We start from the raw sequence: 22,622 nt of genomic DNA, 5'->3' as shown, positions 1-22,622 counted from the left end.
GAGGGAACATGTTCTGCCCGGTGGTGTAGGGTCCTAATTACTCCAAGTTTGTGGGAGTCAAACAGGAGGTACTGGTTCGTGTGTGTGGGCTTCCGGTAAACTTCGATGTTGAGTTTGCCGTTCTCTTCAATGTGCACGGCGCAGTCCAGGAAAGGCAAACGGTTGTCCTTTGTGTCTTCCCTAGTGAACTTGATGTTTTTATCCACAGCGTTAATGTGCGCAGTGAAGGATTCCACTTCTTGTGTCTTGATTTTGACCCAGGTGTTGTCTACATATCTGTACCAGTGGCTGGGTACTCTTCCTTTGAAGGAATGTGAAGAACTCATCAATATTTATTTTCATATTAATTATTTGGAGTGATGGGTTTGAAAAAAGAGAATTACATCATGGTGTCAGTTGTTTACAAATTGTAGAATTTGGCATTCGATTTTTAGCACTTTTGTAATCTTTATTTCCTTGCACCAATAAGTTGATGTTGAGACACTACAATGTGACAATTTACCCTTTTCCGTTTTTAGGGAAAGTTCTAAATGGCATTGCCAGCTAATTTGGTTTAAATTTGATTACAGATGCCACTCCTGCTACTCGGGTGGTCGTTCCTGTAAACCTAAATGCCACTGAATTCAGGCAGGCACTACGGGACAATATTGCATACATACCTTTGCAGTTCGATCTATGCAAAGTGAATGGACAGCGGCTCATTCTTCCTCTTGAAGAAGAGATGCCCCAAGAAATTAGAGCAAGAAACCTACTGGGTCGCTCCAATCTTTATATCCGTCCAAAGGTATTCAAATCTTCCACTGGGGTGGCTGATATGGCATAATTGTCACTATTACTGTAACTCAGTGGCGCTCCAGTCACCCTAGTATTGTATAAGACATCTTTAACATGTTACTGCTCAGAATAATAAATGCTGTGATTTTCCCCAAAGGATTTGAGACATTCATCTGCAGTGTTGCCAACTTAGCGACTTTGTGGCTATATTTAGAGAGTTTTCAGACCCCCTTAGCGACTTTTTTTCTAAAAAGCGACTTGCGACAAATCTGGCGACTTTTTCTTGTATTACTGGAGACTTATTTATGACGACTTTTTGACGTGAAAACACGTATCGCGCTTACTCTCAACAAGCAGCGGTGCTGCGGTGGGCACCTCACCCGTGCCAAAGCGCTCCCAGGCGGAGGATAGTCCTCCCCCAGCTGCTATCAGGGCATGAGACGTTCACACCTGTGCGTCCAAAAGGCAAATGAATCGCGCATGAGCGAAGCCGCTGCGCTGCTTCATTTTAAGTGTGGCTGTTTTGGTTCTTGTCTTTGACTTGTCCTCTGTTCTTGTTTGTCATTTGTTGTTCCATTTCATTTATATTTAAATACTCTGGTGTTTTAGATTACAGAAGCCAATGAGGACTCAACTGGTGGAGAAGTTGTGCAGTCTGAAATGGCAATGAAAGTGTTTGACAACTGCCTTTGGACTGTAGCACTATAAATGCATTACACCCTCTCATCATCAATATTTACCATATTACAGTGTGCTGCATGACACCGAGACACCAGACCATGGCAGGCACAATGTACAGGAGCCAGAGGTTTTCAGGTAAATGGCACTCTGTTTGTTTATGAGTTGGAATTTTAATCTTAAACTATTGCACAATTTTATTTTTTTTTTTGGTAAAACAACTGTTGTACAAACTAATTCTATCATTATTATAACTTGGATCATTTTGTGTAGTCTAGATCAATAAATATCTGCATTGGGGTCTTCTTCCTGCTATGAAATATTTCTGCTATTGCTTTGCAGTGGTCTGCATGAAAACCATACAGTTCATTCTAGTAGGCATGGTCTCCAGGAACCAGAGGTTAACAGGCAAGTGGTAGTTGTTGAACAACATGCCAAAACTTAAGTGTAAACTGGAACTTATAAAGCACACACCATAGGTAAATAGACACTCAATTAGTATAATATACGGGGTGAGACCAGCGAATATTAAAATTTTAAAGGTTGCATGTATTGAACTGATAACATTTATGTGCTCTGAATATAGACCAATGGTTCAATTGCCTCATTCGGTTTCTGTTTTGCTTTTTCATGTTTTTCAGATATGTTGATGTCGTGATATTGGTATTTTTAATTGCTGAAAATGCATCGATAACACTTTAGTCAGCCTGACCATTCAGACACTTGGAACTACAAATCACCCAAACTATTCCCAGTAAATGGGCACTGTAGTGGCAGTTCCTTATGTTTCACAAAAAAAGTAAAAGAAGACACTGCTGCCCTGTGATAATCTTTTGTGCGCAGGGAAAACTGCACTGTCAAAACTTGAAAGTTGCATTGTATAGTTTATTGATCCATTTTGGCAACCAATAACAAGATCCATTTTTGTTGCTTCATGCTGCTTGTCTCTCGAATTAAAAAAAAAAAAAAAAAACCCCAAAAAACAAAAGGCCCATCTCAGTGCATGCTGGTCTTATACCAGTCTCTTAAGTTATCAAAAATAGCCCTGAAATTCTTCCTGGCTGACTTGATAAGATAAACAACAAAACAATGAAGTGAGCATTAACCTACAAATAAATAATGATTAACCCAAAAATAGAAGTAAACTAACAACAAACTTTATATTTTAATATTTTGAAATTTGTTAAAATACAAATGGCTCCAACAGATGCAATCAAGGACCACATGGCCATTTTAAGTGGCTGTATCTATACAGTAAAAGAATGTGAAATCAGATTCTTTGATCAGATGAGTCATTCCATTTCAGTATATATACATGATATTAAAAAAATCAAATGCATTTGTTCTGTTTAGGGAAGAGTTTTACATCGACTCTGCAGAGTCAGAAGTATCAGACCTGGATGAGGCTGTCCTGTATGGAAGCCCATTTCCGCCACTAAAAAAAAAAAAAAAAGCTAGTATCCATAACTCGAAATTTCGAGTTACTTTTCTCAAAATTTCGAGTTAGCTCTGCCAATCAAAAATATACGTGAATGAGGTCGCTTTCTTGTTACCCGGAAGCATATGGCGCAGGACCGTGCACTCAAAAACGGATCCCAACAAATTAAAGTATGTTTGCTGATAGTAACACCATGTGATTCAGCTAATAACACAGGGATTTCATCATTTGTGAAGCCAGGCTGAAAACACTCAGCAATCTGTGCATTCACGACTGGATGTAATACCGGTAGCTTAGCTGTAGCATTTGTAGCTGAGGGCTTCAGCTTCCGGGTAACATGGAAATGACGTCATTTACGTAGATTACTGATTGGCAGCGCTAACTCGAAATTTCGAGTTGCTTTTCTCAAAATTTTGAGTTAATATGTTGAAATTTCGAGAAAATAACTCGAAATTTCAAGAAAATAATTCGAAATTTCGAGAAAGTAACTCGAAATTTTGAGTTATGGATCCTTTTTTTTTTTTTAGTGGCAGAAACGGGCTTCCATAGTCCTGGCTTCCCCTGAACAAAATGACTCACATGTATGTCTCATGAACAACACTGCCAGAACTGCTGTGTATGTGTTTCATGTAGTCATGACCTTTCTCCCCCCCTTTTCTTCAGGACGAGATGGACCTTGTGACTGTGTTGAAAGATTTCCAGGAAACGCATCTTGACACCAGCAATTATTGTACAATAATAGCCCGACGAAGGAAAATCCTACATAGTGCCTGCATGGCACTTTCTAAGTCATATTTTGCCTGGCATAAATTGCCAAATATTGAATTTGTTGGTGAAATGGCCGATGATTATGGAGGCCCAAGGCGGGAATTTTTTCGGTAACCCATTCCCATCTCTCTCACACAATAATAGAATGCGTGAATGTGTTTTTTGTTGTTGCAAAGATGAAATCACAATTTGACTCATTTTTTTTGTTTGTTTTTTTACTACGTTTTCCTGCAGCTTACTTATGGTCGAAACTCAGAATTCCCTAGGGATTTTTGAGGGGAAGCCTGGCAGTCTGTTGTTCAGCTATAGTCAGCAGTTGCTGTCAAGCAACAAGTTTTATACGGCTGGTAAACTGATTGCTTGGTCGATAGCACACGATGGGCCAGGGCCACGGTGTATCAACAGACACCTGTTCTGTATGATGTGTGGCCAGAAGACATCTCTTGATGACTTCGATGTAGAGGTCTTCATGGATGAAGACATCAAACAGAACATAGAAAAGGTAAAGCTGTGTGCATGCTGAGGTGTAATTAAATTCAATGAAACACAATGCATAGCTTAACTCATCAGTGGAGCGTCTCAAAATGTAAGTACACTTAGTGAATGCTTTAAACGTATGTATTTATGGAGGTGCCTGATTTTCAAGGTTTCCAACTGCAGCACCCCAGAAGACCTGGCAGACTTGAAAAGTCACCTTGGGGACTGGATTGCAGGCTGTGGTATCCCTGACATCTACACTGCCACACTACTAGATGTTAAGAGGATAAGGGGCGAGATTGTATCTCATTTTGCCAAAAGTGGCCACCTACAGATTAGGTCTGTAATTTTTATTATTTTTATGGGGTTTTTTGCCATTTTTTCTGCATAAAGTTTTAAAGTAACTTCAGTTCTTTCCATAAATATAAAATAATTATTACTTTTTTATTTTTTAACCCTTTAAACACCAGTTTGTCCACTGCACCAGCTGGACGACAAACTCAAATCTCGCAATTTTATATAATTGCATTGCTACTGAAATTTCTTGTATTATTAATAGTAGAGTCTGGGGCATATAATTGATTCACATCAACATTGATTATAATGCATTGTTATTTTAGTGCAGAGAGAGCAAAAACAAAAACTCCCTCTCAGCTTGTTCGTGGCCAAAAATGGCCACCCCTTGTTTACATTTACAAAATGCTATAAAATTCATATATATTAAGAAAAATGTCCAGCTTTTTTTACTTGATTTTTTAGATTAGCATCAGGGCTATTCATCAAAATCAAAATTTCATTCAAATTCTGAATTTTAACCCTTTAAATACCAGTTAGAGCACATAATCATAACAACTCATAAATAGAGAAAATCATAAAATCCCTTTTTTTTTTCTAAATAATATATGCCAACCATGATGAAGGTTAGATGCATAGCAATAATTAACAGCACCAATGACATTTATGCAACATTGTTTTTTTCTGCAGTGGCAGAAAAACCAAAAAAAAACCCACTCAGCTTGTTCGTGGCCAAAAATGGCCACCCCTTGTTTACATTTACAGAATACTATAAAATTATTCTATATTAAAACATTTTTCTACTTAGACCAACTTTATTTTTTAAATGAAAACCAGTCCTAGTCATGAAAACCAAAATATAATTCAAATTCAGAAATTATACCCTTTGAATACCAGTCAAATTATATGTTACTACTATGTTTTTTGGGGGGCAATAAAGTTCACATTTTTTCAGCAGTTGAATGACGAAACTTTTTTTTTTTTTAAATCATTGCAGGTCAGTGCCAGTAACAAAAATTATTATTATTAATATTAATATTTTGTATTATTCCTGTGAGTAATGACCCCAAAAAAAGAAACTCCCACTTTGTTAGTCATGCCAAAAACGGCCTTTTATTGGTTGTTTGTACAAAATAATGCTCTTTCTGTGTGTGTGTGTGTATGTGTGTGTGTGCACGCGATCTTTGCAGACACTCTTTCCACAGCTGGAGCAAGTGGTTGCCGTTCTTCTTCTGTTTATACACAGTTCGCACCTTTTCCTCATTTTGTTGATGGGCTGTGGGTCATACTCTGATTCTGACTGCTGTATCTCAGCAACAATAGCAGCGGCTGCTTTTGAGCGTGGGGCACAAGGCCATCTTGCAATTTCTGGAGTCACCAGCATATGGCCCAGCTCCTCCAGGAACACCCTTCGTTGGTAGGTTTTGGTGGACTCCCACTCAGGATGCACTGCTTTCCACAGGACAAAGGCATTGTATGCTGAGACGTCCAGAAGATTGTAGAACAGAGCCAGTGGCCAGCGACTGGTTTTCCTCCGACAACTGTAGGTGCCAACAACCTTGTCTAGGTTATCCACTCCACCTTTACACCTATTGTAGTCAAGGATTGCTGCTGGCTTCTTCTTTTCCCCATCACTGACTGCTGGTTCCCTATGCTTTGTGCTCAAAAGAAGCACATTCTTCCCTCGCTTGGGCATGTAGGAGACTGCCATGGTTTGGTGAAGGCAAAGAGAGATGAAAGAATCTTCCTCTGTCGCAGCTGAACAAGCTGGGGAGGGAGCTCTGGTTTGTTTCTCCGGATTGTGCCAAGCAGAGCTAGTTTTCTTCTGAGCAGCTCCTCTGCCAAGCTGAATGAAGTAAAGAAGTTGTCACAAGTGACAGTGTGTCCTTGGAAGCCCCTCTGTCAGTTGTAGCACAACTCTCATTCCCTGATTAACTTCCCGGGAACTTCCAGGTGATTTTTGTGTGTAAATTTCCATCTTCCAGGCATAGGAGGTTGCCACATCACAGGTCACCCAGATTTTAATGCCATATTTTGTAGGCTTGCTGGGCATATACTGTCGAAATCCACATCGACCTTTGAATGCAACCAGCTGCTCATCGACACACACATCAACTCCTGGATTGAACAGCAGGGGGAGACGAGCAACCCACTTTTCCCACAGGACCCGAAATGCAGCAAGCTTATCGCTCCTGAAACGTCCCGGGCGGATGAGCTTGTCATCAAAGCGGACGTTAGCACTGATCTGGGAGTAGCGGTAGAGGGGCATTGTAGCACGAAATATTGCCCGTCCGGTCTTGTCAGCCCACAAACCACGCGTTGTTTCATCTCTTGGGCGGTAGACACCAGCTAGAATCAAAATTCCGATGTAGGCTCTCATCTCCACATCATCCACATCCCTCCAATCCTCACACTTTCGCCTCCCATGCAGGTTTGTGTGGGTGCACAGCAGCTGAATGATCTCTTCTGTCACAAACAGGTCAAATGCAGATCTCAGGGTGCTAATGCGGGCAACTGCGTACAGGGTGGGCCCTGGAGTGATACTAGTGGGTACTGGATTGTAGCGCATGGTCTCCTCAGCAGTGGGAAACCACTCAATATTCCCAGAACGAGACATCCACTCGGCCACCGGCGCCCCGGTCTCTGCCGCTTCTCCTACCTTCTCTGCCATTAGCCGCTCTGCCTCGACTGCTGTCTCTGTATCATTCTCACTTGCTGAAGAAGAGGAATCGGGCACTGGATGGTAATCCTCATCACTGGTAGTGATGCTGTCATTCTCTGAGGAGACTGAAGAAGATGCCTCTTCTTCAGATGCAGAGGATTCCTCGTCATCTTCGCTTTCTGAGCGCATCACATAGTCAAGTGCTTGAAGCAGTGAATATGACCGTCTTGCCATCTTGCCAGAGCAAAAATGATCTTGAAGCTGCTGGGTTTATTTATAGCTTTACAAATGACTGCACCTGTATAAACCCCAGGACAGAATTAGAAATGGTCCCAGTTTGTTGTTGTTTATGCTACAGCTACAGCTTTGAACTTTGCAGAGTGTCCTGTGAGTTCTGTTTTTTTTTTTGCAGGCAAAAAACGGTGTTTCCGTCTGTCTTTGAATGCCGCTTTTTACGTCACTCGGATGGTGCGTTCAGGGCGCCATCCGAGTGACGTAAAAAGCTGCGTTTGTCGGAACAGAACGCCTTTTTTTCGGCGTTTAGAATAATTAAAAGGCGTTTTTTACGCCATTTCTTAACCAAACGGGTTAGAAAAGTGCAGATTTTTGGCACTAATGGCTTGCCAAAACAGGGACTAGCAGTAACGTGGATCTGTCGGGCGTGCTTCCCCATGACACCAGGAAAAGAGATCGCCACTTTCAAAATAAAAGCTCATCTAAAAAATACATGCAGGGCTTTAGGACTCGAACTTAAAAAAAATAACTACATAAAAAATAAAAAATACCAGTAATTTTATACGTTTTAAATTGTAAGTTTGAGACTTATAAAATTGTACTGATAATTTCATAATTCAAATTAGACAAGAATCGGGTCTGATCACCAACAAAAACCGCCCTAAAGTAAAGAGACAAAATCAACACAAGGCAGTACAATTGGGAAACACAACAATCATAGTTAGCCAATCAGGCGGGTGGCAACAGATTACATCACAATTTGTAACATAAAAGACCAGCGGTCCCTTTCCTGGTCTTTCTGAAGAAACTTCCAGTCACAGTCATTCAGTCATCTCTTCTACTTTACTCTTAGTGGTATTAAGAACATAAAACGTAAGTATTGATATTGGAGCGGTTTTTTTTAGTGCCTTTGTACTATGTACAACAAATAATGTAGTGAAAGATAAAAGATCTAGCCATTTAAGTTCCTGTGAATATAAAGACCCCTAAAATTTGGCCTGACTTTTCTTTCGGCCTATGAATGTTTTATATATGTGTATCTTCATTTTTCTCTCGAAGAAAAAAAATCACTTTTGATAAATTCACATTTAGTATTGATAGCAATGTATTGGTAGGTGTCATAGTTTGATGAACTTATTGTTTCAGGGATATTTAATTGAAAAAAACCACCTGAATGTATTCATGAAACTGGCATCTGTTTTTTTTATGAAATATTAAGATCTTACAGAATCAGACAAATCTTCCAGATCTATAACAGTTTTATAAACTTTAAGACGTTAAGTTTGGGCTGTTAGTATGAAAAAATTGCTTAAGGCTGGCACTCTGCCCTGGCAACCGCCTCCCAGCTTTGCAAGCCAATTACTTTCCCAGTTACTCTATACAGCAGCTGAGTAACCAATAGGAGTATAGCTAAGTATTTATCGTATTCATAGCCCTGTATTGTCATGAAATTGTACTGTGCCGGAAGACAATTTACATAGCAGACAGGAGGAATAGTTGACAGGAACATATATAAAACAGAAATCTATTCAGCCCCAATGTTTTCACTGCCTGGTGCAAAGGGTAGTGGTCATCTCCCACAGAGCTGTTTCTGGTCAAAATATTGCCATTTTCTGCCCAGTTAAGGAGGGCGGGATTGACCTAAAAGCAGGGACAGTAATTCTATTGGCTCAAATGATTAAAAAGGGGAGCCAATATGAACTAAAGCCACAGAGACCAAGCAGGTGCACTATGTTTGTGTGTGTGCGCGCGTCCGTGCCGTGTGTGGGATGGGCAGGCAGGCAGGCAATCTTTGACTAGGTCTTCAGTAAGATATCTGTAATGTTGCTGTTTTTCACTTCCTTTTTCAGATAATCTTCCTATGATGATTCCTTGTTTTCTATTGTCCACTGTAACCTATTTTCAAGTATTATTTTAATTAATAATTATTTTATTTATTATCTGAAAAACTTAAGTGTGGAAAAGAAAATTGTGATTTTTTTTTCTGCGTTCCATCCAAAGTGAATTGGATAGACTTACATGTGCTGTAATATTTGTATGTATTTTATTAAGGCTCATACGCGTTAAATTAATTGTCAGACCAACATTTTGTAAAGATAATTTGTGTTTTCACAGAAATATTGAAATGTTTTCGCGTATGTAAATATCAAGCAGCAGGAACCTCAGAAACACACTTGGGGTTGAGGAAGTTAATGTGTTTGTTTCATATCAAAATGTGAAGAGACAACATAAAAGCAACAGGTGTTACTCTATTCTATCAGAACTGGATCCAGCAGAAATGTATGAACCTGTTAATGTGTTTCTTTTGCTTTTTTTCCCCAGAATGGCCTTAATGAAATTGACCAATAACCGGCCTGAGACGCCGTACTTCAGGCCCCCACCCATTCACATCCGGGTGTTAAAATCTTGTGACCAGCTAAAGGTGATTCAATTCAATTTTATTTGTATAGCATCAAATCACAGACACACAGGAGTAAGATCATAGAAATACATTTCTTTATTTATGTATTTATCAGGTGATCAGCTGGGATATCCAAGATGGAGGGGTCAAACCACTGTTAACCAAAAAAAAAAATACGGTGGCAACAATCACTGACGGAGAGACAGTGGCAAAAAATTACTTTGTTTGAAGAATTCTCATCCAAAGTCAAAGAGGGCATGTCTTCCATGATGAGGGGACATGAGCTGAGGGGCCAAGCTCCCCCTTATCTAATCAACATTACGGCGAGGACACAGTTCTTTAAAGCTCCTGCCCTTGCAGTCACAGAGGCCCTCATCACAAAGGCAGAGGAGCTTCTTGATTCACCTTCCCCAGCCAACACCACTGAAGATGAGCCCAACGTTTGGAGGGCTTATTATAGTGGAAGGGGAGGTTCTGCACGTAAATATTTGTGGTTCCATCAGAATTGATACTGCTTTAGGTTTTCAAAGAAACCATTACTTTTTTGTCTTTAAAAGTAAAAATAATAATTTTTGTTGTTGTTGTCAAACAAACACAAAATTGTGAGAACAAGATCAACCACTATTATTTTGTAAATGGTTGTAGATTTATCATTAACAACAATAATAAAATAATAGATGTAGTAAGTCAAGAAAGAAGCACCTAGATGTACACACACAGATTTATGCAATCACAATAACTGACATTATATTTTAATTGAATTTTCAGTGTTCTGCAGTGAGGAAGGTTTTCGCAGGCAAACAACAGGTGCCTATACGAACGCTCCAGCTAAAGCAGGTAATGGTGCAACTAAAGTGTAGTATTGAAAATGGTGAAAATAGGCATATTTGAGATTTGTATTAGTTAATGAATAAATCTTTCATTCTGTCATGTTTGTGATTTCAGGATGGGCATACCATGACTGTCTCCTTGTGGAGGGAGGCATCAATTGACAATGTTCATGTGGGAGATCAGATAAAGGTCTCCCATGTCAAAGTAAACCACTCTGCCTATGGTGTACAGCTCCAGACGACCTCCTATACTAAGATTGAGGTATGGAGAATCCATATGTTTGTACCAACATGTAATAGCAATGTCATTTAACAAAATGTTTAGAATTATAGGTGGTCCAAAAGATTGACTCTGTTCATCTGGATGTAGCATTTTCAGGTGGGAGAAACGTTTCGTCACTCATCCACGTGACTTCTTCAGTCTCAGACTGCAGGTTTCTGAGGTCTTTGATCAGGGCCCATGACAATTTGTATATTATTGATCAATGAACTGACCTTCCAGCCTATTGTTCCTTCAGTGGCAAGACAAGGCAAGTTTATTTATATAGCACAATTCAACAACAAGGTGATTCAAAGTGCTTTACAGAGACATTAAAAAACAAAAACAATAAAAGGAGCATGATTTAAAATCGATTAAAAAAACAAAACAAAAAAAAACAGTAGATAAAATCAGTAGTTAAAATGTACGTTTTGAAATTTAAGCTTAAAGGTGTGGATTTGGTGCTCTGATCTGAGGCTTTCTGGGAGTGTGGAGCATAAAAGCTGAATGCAGCTTCTCCGTGTCTGGTTCTGACTCTGGGAACTGATAAAAAACCGGATCCAGATAACCTGAGGGATCTGGAAGGTCCATACTGGGTCAGGAGGTTACTGATGTATTTTGGTCCTAAACCATTCAGAGCTTTATAGACCAGCATCAGAACTTTAAAATGAAGACATGCACAACCACAAGAGATTTGTTAGGCATTACTTTATTTGCAAATTAGATTTTTTTCAAACATAATAAATGTCTGCTAAGACATTGAGCAGCATCAGTAAAGCACATATTAAATTTTCCAAACACATGACTTACAACAAACCTAACTTCAACTCATTTTAAAAGAGTTTTTTCTTAAATAGAACAAGTTCAAGCTTTTGCAGCTGAAAAAAAAAGGTTTATATGTGTAAAGGAACTAACTTACAGAAGTGTTTCAGGATAAAAGGTGAATCAAATGGACCATTACGGAAACGTAACGCTGTTACAGTCCTGCAGCCTAACTGAAGAATTCAAACTGAGTGGCATGGTTCAGGGTTTTGTTTCTTTCTTTCTTTGGGATAATGACACTAATGATTGTGGGCACAAAAAGCTGAAATGGTTTGAAATCTCATTGTGTACTTTCAGTTCTCTGTTCCCAATCCCCCAGAAGACCTTAGACTCTAAGGTCTTCTGGGGGATTGGGAACTGAAATGATACAAAACAAATGCTCTAAGGCTTAGAGCATTTGTTTTGTATCATTTAAGTTCTAAATTATCAGACATGGTGCCAACTCACAAAGTGCAACAGGAGAATTGTATTATAATTTTTCATGTATCTGCTCAGTGATGCAAAAGAGAGAATGCCTTTCAAGTGGTTGAGCATTATCACAATAAAATGATTCATGGCAGAGTCTGTAACTGCTCAGTTATAGAAATAGACACCTGGTTTTACTGACTTCTCTACCTTAGTACCACAAAGTGCAGTTGCATGAAACAAGTGACTCTGATGCTTTTTTTCCCCAGCCACCTGACTGTTATTGTTTTGTGTAATATTTAACTGTCATATAGTAAATCTAATCAGGGACTTTTCTTTTTATGATTGTAAATATTTATTTTATTACAGTTACTATTTTGCATCATTTTGTTGTTTTTTTGTTTTTAAAGCTTTTACAAAGCTTCATCTTTCATGAGGTGACGTATCTGATAATGAGTTTTTTGGTGTTCTGATAATCTTAGTTTCTAAATGTGCCAAATGTAGTGTTTGTAATTCAATAAACTTTCATGGGAGAAAAAAAAAAAAAAGAAGTGTTTCAGGAAACCATAATAAAAAGTATAAAATACTGAAATGCCTATTATGGATATATTTGATATCAAGAAGAAGACAGATGTGTCGGTCGCGAACGAAATGGCTCTTAGAGGCGGATCTTTGACGTGAACGACGCGAGCCGGCTTCTTATCGCGAGCTGTGTTTTTTTTTTTTTCTTCCTTCTCTCACCCTGCTCTCTCGCACTTTTTTTCCGCTTCACTCCGCACGCGAGCCTTGTGCTTTGTGCTGGGCAGAGGGGGAAGGGGCGGTAGTTACACTCGCAGTAGCACAGGAACAGAGCGGGAGGGAAAGAGGAAGAGAGCCAGGGACAACAACGTCACATTAGGGCTACGTCCACACGTACCCGGGTATTTTTGAAAACGCAGATTTTTCTATGCGTTTGCACCTATCGTCCACACGTAAACGCCGGTTTTGGTGACTGAAAACGGATATTTTTAAAAACTCCGGCCAGAGTGGATATTTTCTAAAACTCAGTTTTTGCATTTACGTGTGGACGAGAAAAACGGAGAAAATGCAGCGTCAAAGATGTGCGCCTTTTTTGACGTCACACTGTGCTCCACGTTATTGTTTTGGTGAAATGAATTTCTACAATACTGTTACTGTTAATTGTAGTCTCTGCAGTGTATAAATGCTTACATATACACACATAGTTACTGTCCCTCCACACATACGACTCTGCTTCTATGCCCCAGCTTTGTTTACTTTTTCCCACCGAGGCTTCTAGACTTCTGATTGGCCAACATTTCTACACGGTTAGGAATATATCGCCACCTGCTGCTTTGGCATGTTCCTAACAGCGTTTTCCTTCATTTCTGCGTTTACGTGTGGACGGGACTATTTTTTAAAACGAAAACGGAAAATCTTTGTTTTCAAAAATACCCCGTGTACGTGTGGACGTAGCCTACAAAGGTATAGAAATCACCCACAACTATTTTCAGTTAAGGATGATAAAGGATTCAGAAAGTTTATTTATGCCTATATGACAGAGAATATGCATCTTCTTTTTGTTTTCATATTTTAATTTATATTTAATTGTGTTGTGGTTTGCAGCGTTTTGTGTTGTTTCATTTAAATTTGTTTAAAAGGAAAAAGCTGAAAATTTAAGTAGTTAAAAGTTGAACTTTGAATAGTTGGTTTTTCTATTATATGATTTATTTATTACATTTTATGTGGAGTGAATAACTAAAAGTATATTTACGGTGGCCCCTAGAGACAAAGCACGTACATACTTCAAAACACGTACAAACTCCAAAACACGTACAAACTCCAAACACGTAAAACTGAGAAGCACGTAAAAACTCCAAAACATGTACAAACTCAGAAGCACATACAAAATACAACAGAAGTGCTCCAGAATGTTAGGCCCAGTGTTGAGCTTTTGTTACCTAGAGGCTACACAAGCCAGCAAGTACCAACGACCAAGCCGGGTAGTATGTCACAAGCTCCCTTGGTGGAGTGAAACTCTGCCGTCTGCTCCTTGCTATGTAAAATATAACCGGGCGCTGGCGTAAACTCTCGACCGTCTCACACTTTGTTTAATTAGTTTTCTGTTTGATGTTTATTCAGCTGTGTGAAAACCCCGGAGGAACCCTCCTGAGGGATTAATAAAGTTAAATTTAATTTAATTTAATTTAATCAAGTGACTTATATATCATGTTTAACCCGAGTAGCGAAAGACCGCGGGGGTTTGAAGACGTGTGTCGGTCGGCTCAGATATTTGAAGTTTACACAGCTACATTCTCACCTGAAAATATGTTAAAAGTTTTTTTGCGACCCAGAAAGAGAAATAAGATTAATATTAAAACTAAGTAGCTGCCGCCATTGTTGGAAACTGGAATTGGCTGGGCCGTGCTATGAATTCTGTGATATGCTTTTTCAATTTTGTTGGTCCAGGTGGAAAATCGGGAGAAATTCGGGAGAATGGTGGCTCCATGAGATTTTCAGGAGGGGCACTGAAATTAGGGATTCTCCCGGAAAAATCGGGAGGGTTGGCATGTATGGTTGTGGCAACACCACTAACCTTGTCAAACACCTCAGAGTAAATCATATCACAGAATATGAGGAGTGTATGTTGAGGCAAACTGAAGAGGAGGACAAGGACAGGTGCTGCTAGGGCGAGACAGACGTTTCTCACGGAGTCCTTTAGTGCTGCAGGCAGGCAAGGTGTTCAAATAGTGCACAACTTCAGTTTTTTTTATTTCTATATGATGAACTCTGCATTATTAAGTGATAAGAACAAGTAATCTGATGTCCTGTAATCATTATGACGCTATAATTTGAGATACAATAAATAAAATAAGTTTTTGTACAAAGTATGGTATCGGATCAGTATCGTCGATACCACCCTGAATATTACTTGGTATCAGATTGGAAAGGAAATCAGTGGTTGTCAGGGCTCTGTGTGCGGGCAGGCGGAGAGGAGGATCTAAGTGCAGGACTCGAACACAGAATTGTAAATCAAAACTAGTGATGGGACGTTCTGTATCGAGGCTTCGGAGCGTGTGTCGAGTAATGGAGGGGGCGTTTCCGCGAAGCGCGTATCGAGGCTTGCTTCATTTATGGGAGGAGCTGAAAATGATGACGTCCGAAGCCTCGCTGCCCGGCTGTACCACGTGACTGGTTCATGAAGTGGTTCGAACTTTGCCGCGAGATATGACAGCGATATAAACCCCTCAGACTTCATTCAAAAATGTGGGTGTTTGATGGAGAGTTGCGGTTAGTGAGAGTTTGGAGACCGTTTGGAGGTTTATGAGAGTGAGGAAAGTCAGGAGAGAATGGAGCCAGCTAAGAAGAGGAGGATGTCCTCCCCTGTGTGGGAACATTTTGATCTTATTCCTCCCAACAAGGTATGTAAATTTCTACAGAAGATGTATTTTCATGATACTGATGGTGCAATACAATTTATGTTGAGCTGTCTTGACTTTTGTACAAGGTGAAGTGTTTGCTATGTGCCAGGGAGCTGGGATATGACAACAACAACACCTCATCCATGCTTAGGCACTACAGAGCTTTGCATGAGAATAAGGGGGACACCGATTGTGGAGCAAGACCAGGTGAGCCATCAAATGCAATGATAATATAGGATGCAGTAATGTTACTGAATGATATAACAATATTATACAACTGTTATAAGTTACGTGTGTGATATTTATATTTGTGCTTTATCTTTATTGTCTTTCCTCAGGAGAACAATCTCAAATAGATGAAGACCTGGTCAGCATGGTGATTGAGGACTCCCAACTATTTAGCATTGTGGAGGACAAAGGATTCAAAAGATTTGTTAAATCATTAAATCCTAGCTATGTTCTCCCCACTAAAAAGGTCATAAAAGCAGTGAAAATTTAGTTTTTACAGAATAAAATGTGAACAGGCAGGATTGAGGCTCAAAGCCTCAGTGTGTAGCTGTCCATACCTCAACGTTACAAAAGCACAACTACTGTCCACACCCCAACCACACCTCACCTCACAGTAAATGATCATTTCCATTTCAAGCATTTCCAAATAATCATTTCCCATACTGCCACTATAAATATACACAGTATACTGCCATCACTACAATATACATGTTTTACACACTCCTTTTGTTGTTGACATTTACAGGCTGTGTGCAAAATGCCACACTCTTCAAATTCATGCCAGCTATTATTTTTACGTCCAGTAGGTGTCCTGCTAGAGCAAATGAAGCTTCATGAAGCTTCGCGTTGGGGTGAACCAATTGGATGAAAAGCTTCAGTGCTTCATGGGGCTTCATCTGCCCATCACTAATCAAAACCTCAGCTTTATTGCTGACATGAGAACCAAACATGAAGTGAATACAGAAACCAAAAAAACAAACACACACACACACACACACACACACACACACACACACACACATAGTGATGGGACGTTCTGTATCGAGGCTTCGGAGCGTGTGTCGAGTAATGGAGGGGGCGTTTCCGCGAAGCGCGTATCGAGGCTTGCTTCATTTATGGGAGGAGCTGAAAATGATGACGTCCGAAGCCTCGCTGCCCGGCTGTACCACGTGACTGGTTCATGAAGTGGTTCGAACTTTGCCGCGAGATATGACAGCGATATAAACCCCTCAGACTTCATTCAAAAATGTGGGTGTTTGATGGAGAGTTGCGGTTAGTGAGAGTTTGGAGACCGTTTGGAGGTTTATGAGAGTGAGGAAAGTCAGGAGAGAATGGAGCCAGCTAAGAAGAGGAGGATGTCCTCCCCTGTGTGGGAACATTTTGATCTTATTCATCCCAACAAGGTATGTAAATTTCTACAGAAGATGTATTTTCATGATACTGATGGTGCAATACAATTTATGTTGAGCTGTCTTGACTTTTGTACAAGGTGAAGTGTTTGCTATGTGCCAGGGAGCTGGGATATAACAACAACACCTCATCCATGCTTAGGCACTACAGAGCTTTGCATGAGAATAAGGGGAACAGCGATTGTGGAGCAAGACCAGGTGAGCCATCAAATGCAATGATAATATAGGATGCAGTAATGTTACTAAATGATATAACAATATTATACAACTGTTATAAGTTACGTGTGTGATATTTATATTTGTGCTTTATCTTTATTGTCTTTCCTCAGGAGAACAATCTCAAATAGATGAAGACCTGGTCAGCATGGTGATTGAGGACTCCCAGCTATTTAGCATTGTGGAGGACAAAGGATTCAAAAGATTTGTTAAATCATTAAATCCTAGCTATGTTCTCCCCACTAAAAAGGTCATAAAAGCAGTGAAAATTTAGTTTTTACAGAATAAAATGTGAACAGGCAGGACTGAGGCTCAAAGCCTCAGTGTGTAGCTGTCCATACCTCAACGTTACAAAAGCACAACTACTGTCCACACCCCAACCACACCTCACCTCACAGTAAATGATCATTTCCATTTCAAGCATTTCCAAATAATCATTTCCCATACTGCCACTATAAATATACACAGTATACTGCCATCACTACAATATACATGTTTTACACACTCCTTTTGTTGTTGACATTTACAGGCTGTGTGCAAAATGCCACACTCTTCAAATTCATGCCAGCTATTATTTTTACGTCCAGTAGGTGTCCTGCTAGAGCAAATGAAGCTTCATGAAGCTTCGCGTTGGGGTGAACCAATTGGATGAAAAGCTTCAGTGCTTCATGGGGCTTCATCTGCCCATCACCCCACCCCCACACACACACACACACACACACACACACACACACACACACACACACACACACACACAGAGGCATAATCTGAAGGTACGACACGTGTGGACGCGGGAAAACACAGGGCTTAAATACACAGGGTAGTAATGAGGGAATGGGCAACAGAAGGGGGACACAGCTGGGAGAGATCAGGGCTAACGAGACGTGGGGGAACCAAGCTGCACACACTAACATAAGACAAAGACTTTCACAATAAAACAGGAAACATGAATTACTAAACAAGAACGCAGACTCGACACTGAGAGACAAAATAACATGGAATACATACATGGAACTCAAACAATACATGAAACCACAAATCCTTAAGCACGGATAAACAGAAAAAAGAAACTAATAATAAGCATCATTATCACTACAAGAGAACAAGAAAACAATCCATGAAGCAGAATTAAACCAAAATATAATAAACTCAAAATACTGGGTCCAACGGACCCAGAACCGTGACAATGGTATCGCACATCACTACCGAAAACGTTTGTCTAGGCTTGTATCTCACTTTTTTCATTTCAAACAATCAACATAAAATTTCACAGACATATTTTTATACGGTTTTTAAGGCTGTGGTGTTCATTTTTAAGCCCAGCGGCAGCAGCAACACTGGGCTGACACTAATTAGCTAGCAAGATTATAAACCTGGTGCTAAACTAAGAGAAGCCACAAAATCTGTTTGAATAAGAGTAAAAGTGTACTCACCAAGTCAGTGTATCAGGTAAAGATCCACAGCAATTATAACAATAATCTCTTGAGCTGAAGCTTCTCCAGGTTTGCTCAACATATTCCAGAAAAAATGCTGGCCCCATGAACATGTGGACTGATCCGTGCTAGGGAGGAGGACAGTAGTGATGTGGCATTTTCAAACCACATCGTTTCATCCTTCCGCACTGAGAAGCAACATTTCCAGCTTACCTAGCTTTTCTAAGTAAAGAAAACTCAAATAAATTGAGTTGATCACCATTTTTGCATGAAGAGTACTGGTAAGTTACTTAAATTGAGTTCTAATAACAAATTGATAAAAATTGAGTTCTGCCTACGTAATATTTTTATTAGTATGTCTTTTTTTAATTCTATACTTCTGTTTAGAATATACTTCTGTTTCTATATGTAATGTAGTATCATGTTCTCATTGTGTTTTTTTTCTCCTTTAATGCAGCACAAACAGGTAAGAAAGGCAGTATTGTGTCCCCATTATTGCTTTCTTGTCATCTTTTTGAGTGTGTGGTGCGAGTTGGATATGAATTTCAGTTGACTGCCATTGCCATTCCAGAATGCAGATTCTGCTCTGTAGTCTCTTGCATGAGACTGGTTCACACCATTTTGCTTCCTGGCTTGATCCTGATTGGAAAAAAGACCAGTTAACTAAGTGGCATGGATGTGTGGACTGATTTCAAATGTGCAGTAGTGATGTGCGGATCGATTCTGAAATATCGATTCCTCCGATACCAGTCATTTATGTTCTAGAATCGATTCTCACATTAAAATATCGATATTTTAGTAATTTAGGGTAAATTTGTAGTTCATCATTAACAGGAGCACAGTGGAAAGAAACTATAACATTCGGATTGTCTACATTCAAAGGAACTACTTCCTCTTCCGCCTTTCATAGTCATGTGCGAAATATGGCTGTATAAATGTCTCGCAGCCGCTAGTGCGCACTCACAACAATGGCTGAGCGTAATTGTGCGGACGTATTTTACCTCCACAAACAGCTGAGACGTGGTTTGCGATACATGTGGCAAAAAAGTGAGGTGTTGTGGCCATACTTGCCAACCTTGAGACCTCAGAATTATGGAGACATTCAAAAGGGCTGTGGGGGGGGGGGGGCTGGGTTAAATACATTTTACAGGGTTTATTTATCGGATAAAATACGTTAAATGTCACCGTTATTATTAGAGATGGCACGATACCACTTTTTTTATATCCGATACCGATACCAATATCATAAATTTGGATATCTGCCGATACCGATATGAATCAGATATAGTGTTTTTTAATCAACAAAATTGTTTTTTTTTAGATATCTTGCTGCATTTTGTATAAGTTCATACTCAAGTTTAAAACAACAACTACACTAAAGCTATTCTGTTATACCTGTATGCAAAAAAAAGTTTCATAGTTCAGCAATACTGATCAATCTAATAAACTTAAACCTACACCATCCTCCCTATTCTGGTATTTTAAAGAGTACTTAGCGTAAATATTAAGCAACCTAACTAATAGGGTTACAACTCCCAGCAACAACAAAAATAAATAAATAAAAATAGGGAACCACCCCTCATGCTCCACCTCATGATGCCTAATTGACGTAATCAACCTTAATTTGATGCAGTGTGAAAAAAAAATGCACAGAAATCAATTATTTTTCAAGAAATATTAAATAGATTCAACATCTTTCTTCAACAAAATTGCAGACTGCACAGATGGTACCTTCCCAAAGGAAAAAGTACTATAGCTTACTAGGGTATATATATTAGACTTAATAGTCACTATATACATTAATTGACTTCTATTCATTTTACATCAAATTAAAACTTTGGGTGTCAGATAATTATTTATTAAAAGCTAGACATTTTAAATGAGAATAAGAAAGAAAAGTATGTCTTTGTGCCCCCTTTCCCCTGTTCATGCCCTATCGGCCCCCCTGGCTAAACTTTGCTAGATCCGCCCCTGCACAGTTACCAGCCGTCAGCTACGTAGAAAAAGATCCTGGTGTAGAAAGTAATATTAAATAAATTCTAACAACAGCTGATCAAGCTTAAACGTGCTGCTGTTGTTCAGCCGTTGGTTTCCTCTTTCTGGTGCAAAGTGGGCCAAAAACAAACAAGACAGACGGACTCGCGACAGAAAAGCCGATCAGCTGATCATTAAGCAGTTTCATGATTGAAGTAGCAGCAGGAGAGGGAGGAAGAGAGAAGAGGCAGTCGCTCCATAAATCGGTTGTTAAGCTTAACGCAGGAATGCTTTACATTCAGAGATGGACTTACACACTTGCTTTACTTCTCTCGGGGATAACTTTGTCGGAGATGAAATGCCGGGTTGCTAGCGAAGCTCCACATGCTATCCAGACCACCGACAGGTCCCGCATGCCACAGCCGCTCTATCACGTGACCACACTGCTCCGACGTGCTAACGTTCTGAGGCGAGTTACGGCGTGTTGCAAGTTTTGTGAGGTGCTTTCGTGATATTTAATGGATCGGATTACATTTTTTATTTTTCTCCGATATGACGAGCGTATGTCGAGACGAACTGAAGAGGAGGACAGGGATGTGAGTGAAGTTGGCCCCCCCCACCTTCTTCAAATCCAACAAAAGTGGTATCAAACGTTTGTGCTACGTCTGTGCTGGTTTGTGCTGCTAAATTTTTCATTTGTGCTGCTATCATTTTAAAGATATTAATTGAAATTTCTATAGGTCATCAGAGGTCAACCAGCCCCCCCACATTAATTAAATTTAAAAAAATGGGTGTCAATCAACTGTGCTACGTTTGTGCTGGTTTGTGCTGCAAAAATTGTCGTTTTTGCCGCTTTCATTTTAAAGATATTAATGAAAATGTAAAGGTCAAAAGGTCAACCAGCCCCCCCACATTATCCAAATCAAACAAAATTGATGTCAAACGTTTGTGCTACGTTTGTGCTGGTTTGTGCTGCAAAAATTGTCATTTGTGCCGCTTTCATTTTAAAGATATTAATGAAAATGTAAAGGTCAAAAGGTCAACCAGCTCCCCCACATTAATGGAATTGAACAAAATTGATGTCAAATGTTTGTGCTACGTTTGTGCTGGTTTGTGCTGATAAAATTGTCGTTTGTGCTGCTATCATTTTAAAGATATTCAAGAAAATTTCTAGAGGTCATCAGAGGTCAACCAGCCCCCCCACATTAATGGAATCAAACAAAACTGGTGTCAATCAACTGTGCTACGTTTGTGCTGGTTTGTGCTGCTAAAATTGTCGTTTGTGCCGCTTTCATTTTAAAGATATTGATAAAAATCTCTAGAGGTAATCAGAGGTCAACCAGCCCCCCCACAGTAATGGAATCGAACAAAACTGGTGTCAAACGTTTGTGCTACGTTTGTGCTGCAAAAATTGTCATTTGTGCTGCCTCTGTTTTAAAGATATTTATGAAAATGCAAACGTCAAAAGGTAGTGCTGTTTGTAGTGCTATTATTTTAAATATATTAATAAAATTCCATCCATTTGCGTATCCTTTTAAGGGTCGCAGGGGGTGCTGGAATATATCCCAGCTGTCATAGGGCAAGAGGCAGGGTACATCCTGGACAGGTTGCCAGTCTGTCACAGGGCCAACACACAGGGACAGACAGCCATTCACACTCACATTCACACCTATGGGCAATTCGGATTAACCAATTAACCTATCACCACAAGCTGCATGCCTTTGGAGAGAGCCCGGAGAGAACCCACGCAAACACGGGGAGAGAACCTGCAAACTCCACACAGAAAGACCCTGACGTGATGGTGGAATTGAACTCAGGACCTTCTTGCTGTGCGGCAACAGTGCTAACTACCGTGCTGCCGTAATAATAACATTAAACAACATTTATGAAGAAATTTAAAGGGGCATGCCAGTAGGTGCGTTTATAATTAGATAAGGTGTTTTGAGCCAATAAGCTGGTTGTGGATCACTGACTACCATGTTTCTTAACATTACCTTACTCCATCTAGTGTGCTACCAGCAGGGTATATGCTAAAATGCTAATGGTTGTTAAAACATTAACCTAATAATTAGGGGTGCAACAATACACAAAATTCACGGTTCGGTTCGGTTCGATACTTT

At 39.7% G+C, this 22,622-nt stretch overlaps 2 protein-coding genes and 1 long non-coding RNA gene across 5 annotated transcripts in view; 2 read left to right on the top strand and 1 right to left on the bottom strand.

Annotated features, from left to right (window-relative positions):
- LOC101484415 (uncharacterized) overlaps positions 1-22,622 on the bottom strand; it is a 49,676-nt gene that overhangs the window by 5,129 nt on the left and 21,925 nt on the right. The gene's annotated exons all lie outside the window — the stretch shown is intronic.
- On the top strand, positions 9,860-10,765 carry LOC143412675 (uncharacterized). The gene is made up of 3 exons (XM_076874143.1): positions 9,860-10,206; positions 10,495-10,563; positions 10,672-10,765. The coding sequence occupies exons 1-3, from the start codon at positions 9,984-9,986 to the stop codon at positions 10,716-10,718; spliced, it is 339 nt and encodes a 112-aa protein (XP_076730258.1). The 5' UTR covers positions 9,860-9,983; the 3' UTR covers positions 10,719-10,765.
- Positions 15,081-16,404, top strand: LOC143412751 (uncharacterized). Its single transcript, XR_013093294.1, has 4 exons — positions 15,081-15,461; positions 15,548-15,668; positions 15,800-15,894; positions 16,393-16,404. It is a non-coding gene; the product is annotated as an uncharacterized LOC143412751 (long non-coding RNA).

This window comes from Maylandia zebra, linkage group LG15 (genome assembly GCF_041146795.1).
Source record: "Maylandia zebra isolate NMK-2024a linkage group LG15, Mzebra_GT3a, whole genome shotgun sequence".
Taxonomy (NCBI): Eukaryota; Metazoa; Chordata; class Actinopteri; order Cichliformes; family Cichlidae; genus Maylandia; species Maylandia zebra.
The sequence above is the reverse complement of the archived record's forward strand: the minus strand, read 5'-3'. Positions and strand labels throughout refer to the sequence as shown.

Coding starts and splice junctions, on each gene's coding strand:
- LOC143412675 (XM_076874143.1), top strand. CDS start 9,984: ATGTCTTCCATGATGAGGGGACATGAGCTGAGGGGCCAAGCTCCCCCT. Junction 10,207..10,494: donor TGGAAGGGGAGGTTCTGCAC/GTAAATATTTGT, acceptor TTGAATTTTCAG/TGTTCTGCAGTGAGGAAGGT. Junction 10,564..10,671: donor GAACGCTCCAGCTAAAGCAG/GTAATGGTGCAA, acceptor TTGTGATTTCAG/GATGGGCATACCATGACTGT.